General features: G+C 38.7%; 1 protein-coding gene across 1 annotated transcript in view; it reads left to right on the forward strand.

Moving 5' to 3' along the window:
- Nucleotides 1-13,674, forward strand: part of txnrd3 (thioredoxin reductase 3) — a 32,618-nt gene extending 18,944 nt beyond the window's left edge. The window contains exons 12-16 of the mRNA XM_062045380.1: nucleotides 2,935-3,091; nucleotides 3,206-3,313; nucleotides 5,678-5,773; nucleotides 8,907-9,041; nucleotides 13,097-13,674. Coding sequence (XP_061901364.1) covers nucleotides 2,935-3,091; nucleotides 3,206-3,313; nucleotides 5,678-5,773; nucleotides 8,907-9,041; nucleotides 13,097-13,159 — 559 coding nt within the window. The 3' untranslated portion in view covers nucleotides 13,160-13,674. The remainder of the gene's footprint in view (nucleotides 1-2,934; nucleotides 3,092-3,205; nucleotides 3,314-5,677; nucleotides 5,774-8,906; nucleotides 9,042-13,096) is intronic.
- Nucleotides 13,675-15,805: the final 2,131 nt, after the last annotated feature.

Consider the following 15,805-nt stretch of genomic DNA (forward strand, 5'->3'; position numbering starts at 1 on the left):
GCGTCTGTTAAATGAGAAAAATTAGACATGCAATAAATGCATTTTGCATTTCTGTCTTCATTAAAATGCAAAATATATGCTGATCATCAAAACGGCCACAATGCTGTGGTGCAAATGTAATCATTTAACACGTGTAATGTGATTTATCAACGCTCATCACAGTTTTGAGAGCATTATCGAGTGTTTTATTTAAAGTTAAAGTACCACACTAGGTGTGGTGAAATTACCCTCTAGCAGAGACCTGGGCTAATTAAGGCCGGGGGCCACATGCGGCCCGTTAAGCTTTTCAATCTGGCCCGCTGGACATTCCCCAATTTTTTTAGATGTTTAACATGTAAAGTGTAGCTGCCATTATGATGTGCACTCATCTTTTCTAATGACTGTAAGTCTTCTACTATACAAAGTATTTCAATGGTTGGAATCTGCGCTTATGGATGATATACCAGTTACTATGGTAATCTAATTAGTTACTATGGTCATCTAATTAGTTACTATGGTAATCTATGTCACAGCAGCTCAGACGAGGCACGAAGCAGTGTGGGCGGGAAGCGTTTCCACAGACGCGGAAGGAGATTTTCACTACAAAGTTCTAAAGCTTAGTGATATATCCGATATATCCGATTGTAGGTGGGTTTATTTTGTACCCTTCGTGTTCATATTTCACTGTTTGTTGCATTTTTGTTGCGTTTCACTTGATTGTAAAATATGTCGATCGAAAGGGGGCGTGACATTCATATTTTGTAAATATTCAGTGTTTTATCGTTCATAGAATTTTTTAAAATTCCATTACGTTTTTTAAGGCGGTCTGTCATAAGGTTTTTAGCATTCCATCTGACATTATTGTGAGGTTTTGTATTAGTGTTCCTAAAAATAGATATACCGGCCCCCAGACACATTTTTTTTCTCTAAATGTGGCCCCCCGAGTCAAAATAATTGCCCAGGCCTGCTCTAGCACCTGAATTGAATTATATTTATACAGCGTTTTTCTCAAGAGACTCAAAGCGCTTTACCTAGTAAAACCCATTATCTACACCTTTTTAAAGCTACATTTAAACCAGTGTGGGTGGCACTGTGAGCAGGTGGGTAAAGTGTCTTGCTCAAGGACACAACAGCAGTGACTAGCATGGCAGAAGTGGGGATTGCTGGCAGGGTCATCTGCCAACTGAACCACGCGTCAGAAGGACAGGAAAACTGACTGTACAGACAGATGATTGACAGACAAGGTTCCTTTGTCCTATGTGTATCAACATTTTGGACGGTCAGAAATAAAGAAATATTAGACATATCGTTCAATTCAGCAACCTCATTTTATAATGTTATAGATGCTGGAGGACTTGAGGGGTTTTGGTGTCATTAAGTTTTTTTTTTAATGACGTTCCATTTTTTTCACGTTGAATATTATCAAAATATTTTTATATGGAGAAAAAAATACCCTTAAGTATGAATTTTTTGCATCTTGAGTGGAGTAATGTGCAGTCTCTACAATGAGCGCACGGCACGTTCAGCTTAAAAAAACTCTGTGTCAATGTAGATGCACTCCAGGACTGCTTCTAAAATACCTATACAAAGTAAAACATATCTCCTGCATGTTTACAACATAGCAAAACGCCATAGGGAGAAGCACGATAACATGAATGTGCAGTAAATGAGTGTCTCACTGATGATGACCTGTTCTCGCACACACAAAATCCTCATTTAGATAAGGCAGTACCTTTTCAACTGCACACACATACACGCTCTTTTATAGATTGCACACGCTGTTTACCATGTGGTGTTTGGTTCTTAGTAATTCAGTCCCTTAATGTAATTCAGGCCCTTAATGTTTTACAACCAAATTTTTTGGAGCCTTGTGACATGGGCCCAAATAAACTATTTTTTTTAATTTATCTGAATAAATGGCAATGGATCCATAACGGATGCAAAGTACAAAATATTGTTTTTATTCTAATGAATATTGCATAAATAACATGTAATTTATATTACATGTTATTATGAATGTGCCTCTTACTACATAACATATTCTTACAGCATGTATATGAAATGTTGATGGAGGTGTTTGGATGTTTTAGGGTGCATAGGTGGAATAGAGCAACTCCTTTTTGCGGTATAGCTCGGTTGGTAGAGCGGCCGTGCCAGCAACTTGAGGGTTGCAGGTTCGATCCCCGCTTCCGCCATCCTAGTCACTGCCGTTGTGTCCTTGGGCAAGACACTTTACCCACCTGCTCCCAGTGCCACCCACACTGGTTTGAATGTAACTTAGATATTGGGTTTCACTATGTAAAGCGCTTTGAGTCACTTGAGAAAAAGCGCTATATAAATGTAATTCACTTCACTTCACTTCACTTTTGGCTCCATTTTTAGCTGACTTTTGCTAATATTAATTTACGATTTAGAATGCATAAAAAAGAAGCTTGTGTTCTTGTCTCACATAGGGATTGTGAATGATGGACTAAATTCTAAAAACAAAATGCACTTCCACTTTAATCTGCCATATATCATTTACAAAATAAACACAGGGGCCATTTTGACTATTCATTTTGGAACTTCAGTAAAACATCACATGCACTTAGAATCCTTTAATGCTTTAAATATATATCTTAAACTCACATTGATAATGATTTATGTGGCGATCATTACAGAAGTGGGAGTGATACTTTCAAAATAAAGTGTTGCAAAGTAAGAATCTCCGTGTAAATGTACATGAATATTGACACTTAACAATGTTAGTAGTGGTCCACATTTATCCATGGCGTGCCACCACACATAAATGAGTTATATGGTAAACGCTTTGTTTCGGACTGCTTGAAGTAATTAGTCCTCCAAAAGGCATTTATGTTATTGGCTCTTTGTTGGTGCTTTTTAGGCAAAAAAAATCAGGAATTAAGTTAGATATATATATTTTTTATTCTCTTAACATAATTTGCCACCTTCCAGGAATGGCAAGATCCCCGTCAGTGACGAAGAACAAACAAATGTACCCCACGTCTACGCCATCGGAGATATCTTGGAGGCCAAGTGGGAACTAACCCCCGTTGCTATCCAAGCCGGCAAGTTGCTGGCACGGCGCCTTTATAAGGGTTCAACACTCAAGGTAAGCATACCATATCTATCACAATGGAAAAGCAAAGCAAATGGAGAAAAAAATAAATAATTCTGTAATATGTATTGCATTAGTCTTGTAATATATGATTTTGACTGTCAATAGTGTGACTACATCAACGTTCCCACCACTGTGTTCACTCCGCTGGAGTATGGCTCATGTGGCCTGTCTGAGGAGAGAGCCACAGAGTTGTACGGACAAGACAACCTTGAGGTAACATAAATATACATACTTGATGAAATTGAACATTTTAACTAAGGCTGCAACTATCAATTATTGTAGTAATAGAGTAATATATTGAGGGTTTGTTTTTTTGTTTTTTTTACAGTAATTGGATATAACACATTTTATAGCCTTAATGCGTATTTCAGGGAAAATATAATTTTTTCATTAATTACATGGGTTTTTTTTTATGCTGTTTGCCACCACACATCATGACTTAGACTTAGACTTGGACATTAGACTTAGACAAACTTTAATGATCCACAAGGGAAATTGTTCCACACAGTAGCTCAGTTACAATGATGGAAAGTGTAAGGATGGAAAGGACAATGCAGGCATAAATAGACTAAATGTAGCGATATAACATATATACGTAATATATACATAATATATGTACAGTATATTATATATACTGATATATTATGTATATATCATATATACAATATATAACAATTACCATGTACAATATTACAGTATATGTGACAGCAGCAGCATAAAGTAGAGAGTAAATCCAGCAAAAAATAGACATTAAAAACAAAGAGAAGTAGCTAACATAGAAGGTGTCAGGTAATAGAGAGATATCATCTGTTGCTGTATGGTGAGTGATTATACAGCTGGATGGCGTGCGGAATGAAGGAGTTCTTGAATCGAACACTGTGGGAACGAAGCTGAAGGAGCCTGTTGGAGTATGAACTCCGCTGTCCCTCAATTGTCTGGTGGAGTGGGTGGGCAGGATTGTCCATGATGGCCAGCAGTTTGTCCAGTGTCCTCCTATCCCTCACTGACACAAACGCCTCCAACTGCGTGCCAATAGTTTGGCCGGCTTTCCGGATCAGTTTGTCAATCCGGTTTGAGTCCATTTTGCTGGTGCTGCTCCCCCAACAAACCACTGCAAAGTACAGGGCACTGGCCACTAGGGTTGGGTATTGATTGGAACCGGGACTAACTTTCCGATTCTCCCGGAATCGTTCAAAAGTTTAAATTTCGATTCCTATTTTCGATACCCAGTCCGCCGACCGGAAAAAAATATGTCCGCCGAACCGGAAGAAGAAGCCGCTGAACACCAACGAAGAAGCACCCACCGCCGGAAGTGTTAGCATAGCCGAGCGAGTCAGTCAAGCTCAAGCATGGATAGCGGGCGTCGGCGGTTGAAAGTGTGGCTTTACTTTACAAAAAAAAATGAAATAACCGCGAAATAACAGAGCTCCATGTCCATCAAGAAACGAGTGGTGAGAGAGCTGCAGATGTACCAGGACGTTCCACCGATACTTATGTCTGACGACCCTGCTGCATGGTGGTGGTCCGGTGGAACCAACAAAAGACTTATCCTTTGCTGTCAGATCTAGCTTTCTCCTATTTATGCGTTCCAGCTTCTTCCACACCCAGCGAACGTGTATTTTCTACAGCAGGAGACACTATCTGTCCAGAACGCTCACGCATTCTGCCTGAGAAGGCGGATATGGTCATTTTCCTAAACAAGAACTGTCTCTGATTTTATACTGTACCTGCTGCTAATCTGGACTGGGTTTTGCAAGTTGTTTCTTATTTGCTTTTCTGCACCAGGTTAGCCCATCAGTGGGAGCACGGTAACATTTTTAAGTACCTGCAGCATCATACACTTGTGTGTGTAAATGTGTTTTCATGAGGTTTCCTGCAGCATCATACACTTATGTGTAAAGGTGTTTTCATGAGGTTTCCTGCAGCATCATACACTTATGTGTAAATGTGTTTTCATGAGGTTTTCAAAAATAAAGCTCTCTTGAGGAAAGTGTACCCCTGGGAAAATGTATTCATAATTTATAATATTTATATTCAAGTTCATAGATTTGATATTTATATTCTAGTTGAAAACAGCCCTGTGAGGAATTTATAGTAAAGTTCATAAAAAGTTAATAGAATTAAAATTGATGGAGAATGTCAGACTATTTCATTCAGAAAGACTGTAGGTTAGCTAGCTCATTTAAAATATCCTAAACTTTTTTTTGACCCTGCCTCTTAAAAGAATCTGAACCGAGAATCGCCAGGAATCGGAATCGAAACAAAGAATCGGAATCGTTCGAATTCAAACGATACCCAACCCTACTGGCCACAACAGACTGATAATAGATCTCCAACAGCTTGTTGCACACATTAAAGGACCACATACCAACGCTCTCGTGTGCCTACTTGCAGTTGGTCCAGATTAGATCAAGTTTTTTTTAGTAACACTCAAACAATCAGAGCCACTGTACATATACATCGACGCGTTTTTCTAATCAATTTCTTCGATTAATTGTTGCAGCCTTAGTGTGACCACTGTTTTGTATCAGTATGAGATCTATTTTAAATTCCAATGTGCTTTGTCCTTCTATTCAGGTATACCACAGTCTTTTTTGGCCTCTGGAATTTACTGTGCCTGGCAGGGACAACAACAGATGCTATGCCAAGATTATCTGCAACAAATTAGACAATGTGAGTCCGTACAATTTTTATACATGTCACGAGAAATAAGTCTTCACACTCTTGTCGTAACTGACAAGTTTAAAAAGAGAACGGTCACAATTTTATTTAAGGACCCCTTGGTAACTTTTACCACCTGGAAGAAAAATAGTGTGCAAGTGGGTAAATGATTGGTTAGGTGCAGATCAATGAACGGTCTGAGTGGGGGTCAGCAAAGGGTCGAGAATCAGTGTGGCACAAAGAGATTGTATCCAGGTTGCTTACTAAGCATGTGTAGGCAGAATTACAGGACACAATTATGTCCAAGTGTACGCACCATTAAAACATAATGTTTATCTTTTTGCCATCCCGCCCTCCTCTTTACACTATTATTGCAGGGTAAGCTTTATACATTTTAGGTAACTGTATAACTAACACACACAGTATGTTGGGGCTTGGTAGCATGTGATTATTAAGCCCTTTTTGGAAAGGTCATTTTTTTGTCTGTATAAATATTTCAGGGGGGGAAAACACTTGTAAATCTGCTGTCAGAAATATGAATTGTGCTTTTTATTCTCAAAGCCACATTTGTCAAGAGCCACAACTTGGTCTTTAATAGTCTTCAACTTTTGAGTTGCGGTCTTATACCAACTGTAGAGAGAGTGCTAGTTTTTATATTGTAAATATTTCACTATGAATGATCAATATCCCTTTTGGTTAATGACAGTTACTTCTTAGTTCCATTTCCAGAGTCAATCCGGAATGAGATTGCAACGCATTGTTGATTCAGGTTAGGGTTGTCCCGATACCAATAATTTGGTACCGGTACCAAAATGTATATCGATACTTTTCAAACTAAAGTCAATATTGGCTTTATTTTAAAAGAAAATCTTACAATATGTTTCCTATTGCACTCAAAGAACAATTTTAGAAGGTTAGTATAGAATAAAAAGCTTTATTGACATGATTAAATGCTTCATGAATGAATGAAATGAATGAATGAATGAAATAAGTTTATTTCGGTCACATAATCAACCATCAACCATTTTGTGTGACCAGTTTAACAGTACAGATTATACATATTTAACAATCATACACATTTACACACAAAAAGAAAAAAGAAAAAAAATGACCGAAAAAAGAATAGGCTGAAGCCAAAGCTTATACAGGAATTTACCTATCCTATACATTCACTGAAAATTAGATTGCCTGGAACATCAAAAATCAATGGGATGAAAGTAATTGTAACTATATTTTATAATTTTCAATTAGTTCACCTTTCAAGGTTTTCTTAAACCTTAACAAAGAACTACATGTCTTCAGCTCATAACTGAGCTTGTTCCACCATTTAACTCCTAAAACTGAAATACTTTTGTATTTTATATTCGTTCTTACTTTACCTATTTAAAAAATCAATAACCCCCGTAAATTATAGTTTTCTCCTCTTAATTGAAATAACCTAAGAATACAAGCTGGAAGGCTGTTGTTCTTTACTCAAAACATACTGTAATTTCCATTGTTTTTAAAAACACAATATCTGAAAATTTTAACACATGATTTATGGTTGCCACTCCTGGTTTGTGCTGTAAGAAAAATACAATTATTAGTAAGTACTAAAAACAAAACTATGGAGAAATGTACACAGATAAGCCATGTAACAGGTAATACACACATCTGTTAACGATAAAACACAAATTGTAGCAATTTGTTACCAAATTCAGTCATTTCACTTGCATTATTTGACGCTAGATGGGTCTCAACTGCCCATCAATCCAAGCAGCTGTGTGCGTGCATCTACATGTGCACAACAGAGGAGCTGGTTAATTTATGAGAGTAGTGTATGTGTCTTTAAGAGAATGGCAATGTGTTGGCTGAGTGACGTCAGTGAGTGAGTGGGCGAGTAAAGAGAGAGAGAGAGAGAGGTAGGTCTGGCAGTAGAAGAATGAAAGTGTCTGGTTGTGTCCTGCAAAACTAATATTAAAGCAGGTTGTCACAAATCGGCGGCTTTATTACTAATAAAAACTCCTTGTGCAGATCTGAGTGCTTATTTTTTAAATGTTTACTTAGGTTTGCAGCAGAGGTGGTAATACTAATCGCCACATTTGGCGAGACGTGTTTTAAAGCGTCACCTTTTATTGTTAGTTTTTAAGCCCTTAACCCTAATTCAGGTTTAGGTAAGGTGATGTGATCGGCTTTCTAACCATTGTTTGGTTGGCCAACATAACTGGTATCTTAGCTTGACAGCTCGGATTTTAAGTCTCACGGATGGCCGTTGCTGCTGTTATCTGCCACTCTGATGCACCATATCTGATGCAGATAACTTCTGACTTTTCAGAGAGGAGTAGCAACAGACTGTGAGAATTTTGGAATCAAAGAGATGCAACCTGGAGAAACTTTCTAGGGGAACTAGACTAGCAGCACAAACGAGCTGATGCCGGCTAACGGCAGATTCCACCAGTTGTACAAATAAAGAAAAAGGTGATAGCGAAGTCAGGGAAGTGCATTGTCGACTGGCCTCAATTGGTAGACCGTAGAATACATTTAAAATAGTGTCCGGTTCAAACACTGATGACATCTATTAAAACAGACGAGAAGCAAGGAATCATGCAGAGACAGTTACATTTTGCTCAATTGAGGAAAGACGTTATTTGGGCTGTACTCTAGTTACAGATCCAAACTTCGCTGTAAAGTCTAGCCCACGTGCTTCCTCTATTTATTTGGGAGGTCCCTGGTTACATCACTGAAGCTGTCGCTGAGGGAAGGGGGTAATCTCGACAGCTCCAGTCAGACACAATATATGATTATACAAGAAATGCAAATGTGTTGACACTGGTGATATCGCCTCGTCTCTGCTCTGTCTGCGTAACGGCGGTGTTCGGCCTTGGCAGTCAGCAGGCCGTTCCTGGATACAGACACTGATACGAGACTGGCTTGCAATCTTTTGGATTGCCAGCTTTGCACAGACGAAGAAAAATACCACTTCAGCACAATTGACAATAATTATAGCAACGGCCCTTAAGCATAAGAGTTGTGTGATAATATATACATAATTATTCTAACAAATAGAAGAGGGGTAGATTTCTAGAAGGTGTACAAAAGTTTGACTTAGGGACACAGTAAATGTGGTTTTCTGTTTTTATATTTAAAGTATGTTTCCTCCCAACAGGACCGAGTCATTGGCTTCCACTACCTTGGTCCCAATGCAGGCGAGGTGACGCAAGGCTATGGAGTAGCCATGAAATGTGGTGCCACAAAGGCGCAGCTAGACAACACCATTGGCATCCACCCGACTTGTGCTGAGGTAAAAACGCGACTTGCTCTAAACTGTGAATTTTGACACCCTCAGATTTAGTCCAAGCACTTTTTTTTACTTTTTTTTTTTAGCAAATTTAAAAGCTGCTTAAAATAATCATCATACCTAAATACAGTGGTACCCAACTCATGATTATTTTTTAAATACCAGCTGTATACTTTAGGTTGTGAGCATACAAGCTTCTTCACTGCTAGCTGGCATAGTGAAAGCCACCGTGAACTTCGTAAAACAGGGCTATTCCACCGGCGGACCAGGGGCCAAATCTGGCTCGGAAATGACACCATACCGGCCCCTGGAGTTTGGTTCAAAACTTGGGAGACAAACATTTTCCAGCAAATTCCTAAAGACAGGAGAGTGACCCTGTTGTATAGAAGAACTTGGACAACTGTAAACACATTCCCCCCCCCCATTGACATTTTAACCTGGCTAGCAATCCTAGAACACTGAGGTCCAAGCTTGTGACTTATGTAACTGAGGCATTCTTACCATACCATACCATGCCAACTTTATTTATAAAGCCCTTTAAAAACAACCACCGTTGAAGAACAAAGGGCTGTACACCACAAATAAATAGAGGCAAAGGACAGACTAAAAAATAACATTTAAAACAAGTAAAATACACATTGAAAAAGCAAATACAAATTATCCTAAGAACAATTTGTTAGATAAAAGCAGTTAAAAGTTAAAAACAGTTTAAAAAGTTAAAAACAGTTTAAAGTCTCATGCTGGGTTAAAAGTTCTTCAAAGCACCCCTTTAAGTCCTCTCCTTTTTGTCAGTTTATGTCCGTGAAGTGATTTATGCAAGTAAGGTGTTGCTGTAGTTTGTTTACTTCAGTTGCAGTTAGTAGTCATTTGTTCAGCTTCTTTAGTTATACTAATACTGTTCCTCAAGGCTCCGTTTTAGGGCCTCTCTTTTTCATTATTTGGGCTATAGAGGCTTTGCAGCTGACGTCATCAGCCACGCCCATTAGCTTGGTGGCCATCTTGCCGGTCACCAGTTCAGTGCCGGTCAACGACTCACACACGCTTTCTTGTTAGATCTGCTGCTATTTGAGCTTGGAAATGCCGGAAACCTGCTGTGCTGTTGGATGTAGCAATAGACGAGGCGATAAACCAAATCTTAGCTTCTATAGATTCCCGGCAAACATCAAAAAACGCGATAAATGGATCGCGGTGATTTGTCGTGAACGATGGAAACCTACGATTTACACAAGGATATGCAATGAACACTTCATATCAGGTATGTAAACAAACTATTCACCCCTGATTTGTTTCACAAAATGTGAAATAATACAATATGGGATGATACAAATATGATTGTTGAAAATGCTGGGTGCATTTTTAGAAAGGCAGCAAGAGCAGCCACGCGGATTTGTAAACAGACAGTAGGCTCTTCTGTGTGTGCTTTTTCCTTACCTTGGTCATGAGAAGAAATCGATTCTTGTTTGGAATCTGCCATATCAGCCCATCATGCACAAAACCTGCTGTAAAATACTTGTAGGCATCCAGACTCTTGTATGCCTTAAGGTCCTTTCCAGTGTACGGAGATGGTGAATCGACGAGGTAATTATAAATGTCTGGATATGAGAGATCAGGCAGGTCGGCTGTTGCAAAATGCTCAGGTGATTTTAGCATGCTTCTCTGTAAAAGGTACGGATCCGTTGTGCCAACAAGGTTAAACTTCTCCTGGTAACGTTTCTTGGACTCTTCATCCAAATGCACAACTTCATTGGATAGCAAATCAGCCATAATTCTGATGAAATCGGTGAAAATGTAGCGCAGAAATCAAACTGAATCTGTACGAACACGTAGGAACGAGCTGACCGGTTGACCGGCAAGATGGCGGCACAACACAAAGTCACGTGATAAAATCACGTGACTGCAAAGCCTCTATTCAACGTGGCCGGTGAGTTCAGTTGGGGAAAAAAAATCAGATGGACTTACATTTTTTAAGCAGATTCTTTAAAATTCTAAAGTGCTGTCACAGATGATCTCTGATGAGCTTGTTTTGCAGAAGGTTAAAAAAAAAAAAAAGCAGAGTGCTCCTGTAACTCAGACAAAATCAATACACCACAATCAAATGTCTACTGTAGAGGACACCGGCTTTCCACACTGCAAAAAGTCAGTGTTCAAAAACAAGAAGAAAAAAAAAATAAAAAATTAGGGGTATTTTATTTGAACTAAGCAAAATTATCTGCCAATAGAACAAGAAAATTTGGCTTGTCAAGACTTTCCAAAACAAGTAAAATCAGCTAACCTCAATGAACCCAAAAATACCTTTTAAAATAAGTATATTCTCACTAACAACTGTACTACTATATGAGTACTTATTTTCTATTGTTTCATTGAAAATAAAACAGCAAAGTCCATTTGGCTGCCAACTGTTTTAATTATGAGACACAATTGTGTCAAAATCATGATTTTTTTTGCCATGCTTGAAATAACAAATGATTACTTTAAAAAAGTCGTTTTATACTTGTGAGTGTTGATGACACAGCTTTGCAACAGTTGATATTCTAGTTTCAAGCATGTTTTACTCAATATAGGTCATCAAATCTCAGCAACAAGCTGTAATATCTTACTGAGATCATTTAGGACCAAAACCCTTAAAACAAGTAAAACACTAACATGAAATCTGCTTAGTGAGAAGAATTATCTTATCAGACAGAAAATAAATAAATATCACCCTTATTTGAGATATTTAATCTTACTTAGATTTCAGTTTTTGCAGTGCAGACTTTACAAAATAAGACTACGGTAATAGTGAAGGGAGAGGTTAGATTAGTTGACTATCCTTGTCGTAAGATCTTTCTACAAACATCCTGTCTTACTCGCCAGCAATATCTGATAGCGACAGATCGAAATTGTTTTGTTTTCCGACTATCTGAAACCATTAGCAGTCTTCCTGTGGAAGTGGGCAACATCCTCCAATGGCGCTGCTTACGCTTGCTCTGCCACCCTGGTTGGGCTTCCTGCCCGAGCCTGAAGTTTTTAGAAGGGGGGTCTGTCGTTCTGAACCAGTGGTATCCACTCTTCTCCCCCACTACTCTGATTGTGAAAGATAGCAATAACTAAGAATTAGAGATGTCCGATAATGGCTTTTTAAAAATTTACTCAAGTTATGGAAAAAAATGCCAACATGGCACTGCCATATTTATTATTGAAGTCACAAAGTGCATTATTTTTTTTAACATGCCTCAAAACAGCATCTTGGAATTTGGGACATGCTCTCCCTGAGAGAGCATGAGGAGGTTGAGGTGGGCGGGGTTGGGGGGAGGGGGAGCGGAGTTTTTGGAGCGGGGGGTGTATATTGTAGCGTCCTGGAAGAGTTAGTGCTGCAAGGGGTTCTGGGTATGAGTTCTGTTGTGTTTATGTTGTGTTACGGTGCGGATGTTCTCCCGAAATGTGTTTGTCATTCTTGTTTGGTGTGGGTTCACAGTGTGGCGCATATTTGTAACAGTGTTAAAGTTGTTTATACACACCCTCAGTGTGACCTGTATGGCTGTTGACCAAGTATGCCTTGCATTCACTTTGTGTGTGTGTGTGTGTGAAAAGCCGTTGATGTTATGTGATTGGGCCGGCACGCAAAGGCAGTGCCTTTAAGGTTTATTGGCGCTCTGTACTTCTCCCTTCGTCCGTGTTTTAAAAAGTCATAAATTGTACTTTTTGAAACCGATACCGATAATTTTGAAACCGATACCGATAATTTCCGATATGACATTTTAAAGCATTTATCGGCCGATAATATCGGCAGTCCGATATTATCGGACATCTCTAATTCCAATTAATTTCAATGGGCAATGCTGATTTGGGATTCGATGGTTTTTAAGACGTGCTCGGTCGCGGAACCAATTGAGTTGATAGATTGTGGTACCACTGTATTTATTCTGCTTGCTTTCATAAATCACCAACTCTCAAAAACTAAGCAAAAAACACAACTTTCATATCCTTGTGGTTTAGCGTTCCAAATTAGGCTAAGTGTGTTGTTTGTCTTCCTCCTTTTTTTTTTGCACTTAATGGATTTTCCTTGACTCCCCCCTCAGGTCTTCACCACTTTGGAAGTGACCAAAAGCTCCGGCGGTGACATCAGCACGGCTGGTTGCTGAGGTTAAACCCTGCTTGTTTAGCAGGGTGCTCTCATTCTTGACCACAGGAGTGGAGGAAGTCCGAGTACGAACTCCCCCCTGACCGATTTGATATGAGGGCACTCTGCTTAACAGCGGGGTTACTTTGCTGGTAATTTACTTCGGCTCCATTGGTGTCTTTCTCCGAGGAGCTCAGCAACTCACATCACTCCTTGTGACGTTTTTGTGTGTGCCTGAGCTATTTGTGACGTTCTTGCCCGTAACCCAAAACTCTGAGGTGGGCAAGGATCGATGTCCCTCTGTAGAAGTTCACGGTGGTCGGCCAATCCCTACGTCCAAACATTTTTATTATTTTTTTTTTTTTTTACACAGCCATGACTCATCAAATGGTAACACAACAAAACTTAAAATGGATACAGATTATGGATAAAGGAGCCTCATCAATTATTCACAACATCGACACTTCAACTCTTCGGTTGGCACATCAACAAGTTAAATTCACTTGAATGGAACAATACACGTTTTGCACACATGTACTTCTGTGGGGTTATTTCAATGCCGGTTTTTCTGCCATTTTTAGGCATAAGTAGACAAAATTACATAAAATTACTCTCTCGAATGACCCATAATCATGAACAATTTACTCTGAAGGCTGTTTGTACTGCTTTAGCCTATTTTGAGTGTCCAATAAACATTAAGTATATATGTATGATTTTGGTAGAGGACAAGTCCAAATCTTCTTGTTCATTGGTGTCAAAACTCTTAAGCTTACCTATCAAGATAAATAAATAATCTTTTCGTGATCGTTTTTTTTTTCTTTTTCCCCCTGCTCATAATTTAGCTTTAGAGAAGCTCCGGAAAAAAAGATTTTCACAGTGGATCACAAATAATCCCGTTGAAGTGGATATGCTATTCATGTCCGCCAGATCAGAGAGCTGTGTAGAAATAAAAGGTGTATGCTTATACAAGTGTCTGTTGATCAGTCGCATCTGGACTGGTGTGAAGCTTTTGTTCAATGCCCATATCTGACAACAAGTGCGTCACCTGCTCGGGTTGTCATGACCACCGAGCTTTGATTTATTACTTACCGAGCCTCATGCTTATTTAATTATGGACACTCCATTACCGATGAGCTGATTGACTGGCGTTTGTTATCCGGTCCTCTAAAGCACACACATACAGTAGTTATTAACCCATAAGAAGCCAGACTGCCCAAGCATCCTGCTAATTTTATTTTTTTTAATCCGATTAATCACTCCTTTTTAAATTTGGATAATTCATGATTGACCACAGGTTAATACTTGCCTGCAAAATTCAAAAGAACTTCAAAGAGCCTAATGTTTGAACACATCGCAATTTAGTCAGAATGTCATACACGGTCTACTTGTCAGCGTTTGTTGGCAGTCTTCAAATAAACACGTGTTCCTTGTCAGCCGCCACGTCCTGACTTGATCCAATTTGGAAGGTTGCTTCCAAATGACAATATCTTTATTTGAAGACTGCCAACAGGTCCTGACAAGATAACACATCAATTGCGCCAAAGCAGTGTGCCCATAAAGCATGTCGACCCCTTACCAACTGGATGAGCGCATGGTCCCAGTGCCCGCCGGTCTAGACCAGGGGTGTCAAACTCGTTTTCATTGAGGGCCACATGGCAGTTATGGTTGCCCTAAGAGGGCTGCTTTTAACAGTGAATATTATACAGCATCAATATGAATGTGTATGTATAAAAACAAGTGTATAATTTTATCTTTTTTAACATACCAAATCCCTAGATTGTACTGTATAAAACTGGCAGCTCAGTCGTCACAATTTTAACGTAATATTTGCATTTTTTTTTTTTTTTACAGCATATAAAATTTAAAAATACATTGAATTAAATTAAATGGAATGTAAAAACAATACCACTGTTTTTTTGGGGTTTTTTTTTTAACGTAAAAGTTAATGCAAGTCTTTTATACTATAAAATCTACGGTTGTTGTGTTTTATAGTGTATTATTATCAGTGTTGAGTTAGTTACTGAAAACCAGTAACTAGTTAGTTACTAGTTACTTTATTTCAAAAGTAACTCAGTTACTTACACCAAAAAGTAATGCGTTACTGTGAAAAGTAACTATTTAGTTACTTCTTTTTTTTTTTAAGGCCCCCTTTAATGCCCTTTTAGCCTTCATTTCAGTACTGTTATTGCACTGGAGAATAATACAATGTGTTGATCAACTTAACATGCATTTGCATCACTGAACTCTGCTACGCAATGTGGTCTACATACAACACACGAAGACAAAGATATGTTTCAAAGGGCCAATTTGTTTCAGGCCAGAACAAATTGACAAAACTATTTTAAATAGCTGCAACATAGCATACATAAGTAACAAACAGCATAATAACAACATAGCTGTAAACCAAGAAAGGCACACACTATATACACAAAGCCTAACCAGGTGTTTTTCTCTCTCAAGGAATTCTGAAATAAAATCATGTCTGAAGCCCAGAACACTCTACACTTTTCCCCAGTTTTAGTTAAGAGATAAGGAAAGATTGGCCTGGCCCACTAGCATCCCTCTTTATGTTTGTGAACTTTATAGTCTATACATTTAGAGTGATGTGATAATCAAACACTCTAGATGTCTAGAATGAAAGAGCAACAGTATATAAGAGAATTGACAG

The sequence above is a fragment of the Entelurus aequoreus genome, linkage group LG01, assembly GCF_033978785.1.
Source record: "Entelurus aequoreus isolate RoL-2023_Sb linkage group LG01, RoL_Eaeq_v1.1, whole genome shotgun sequence".
Classification (NCBI taxonomy): domain Eukaryota; kingdom Metazoa; phylum Chordata; class Actinopteri; order Syngnathiformes; family Syngnathidae; genus Entelurus; species Entelurus aequoreus.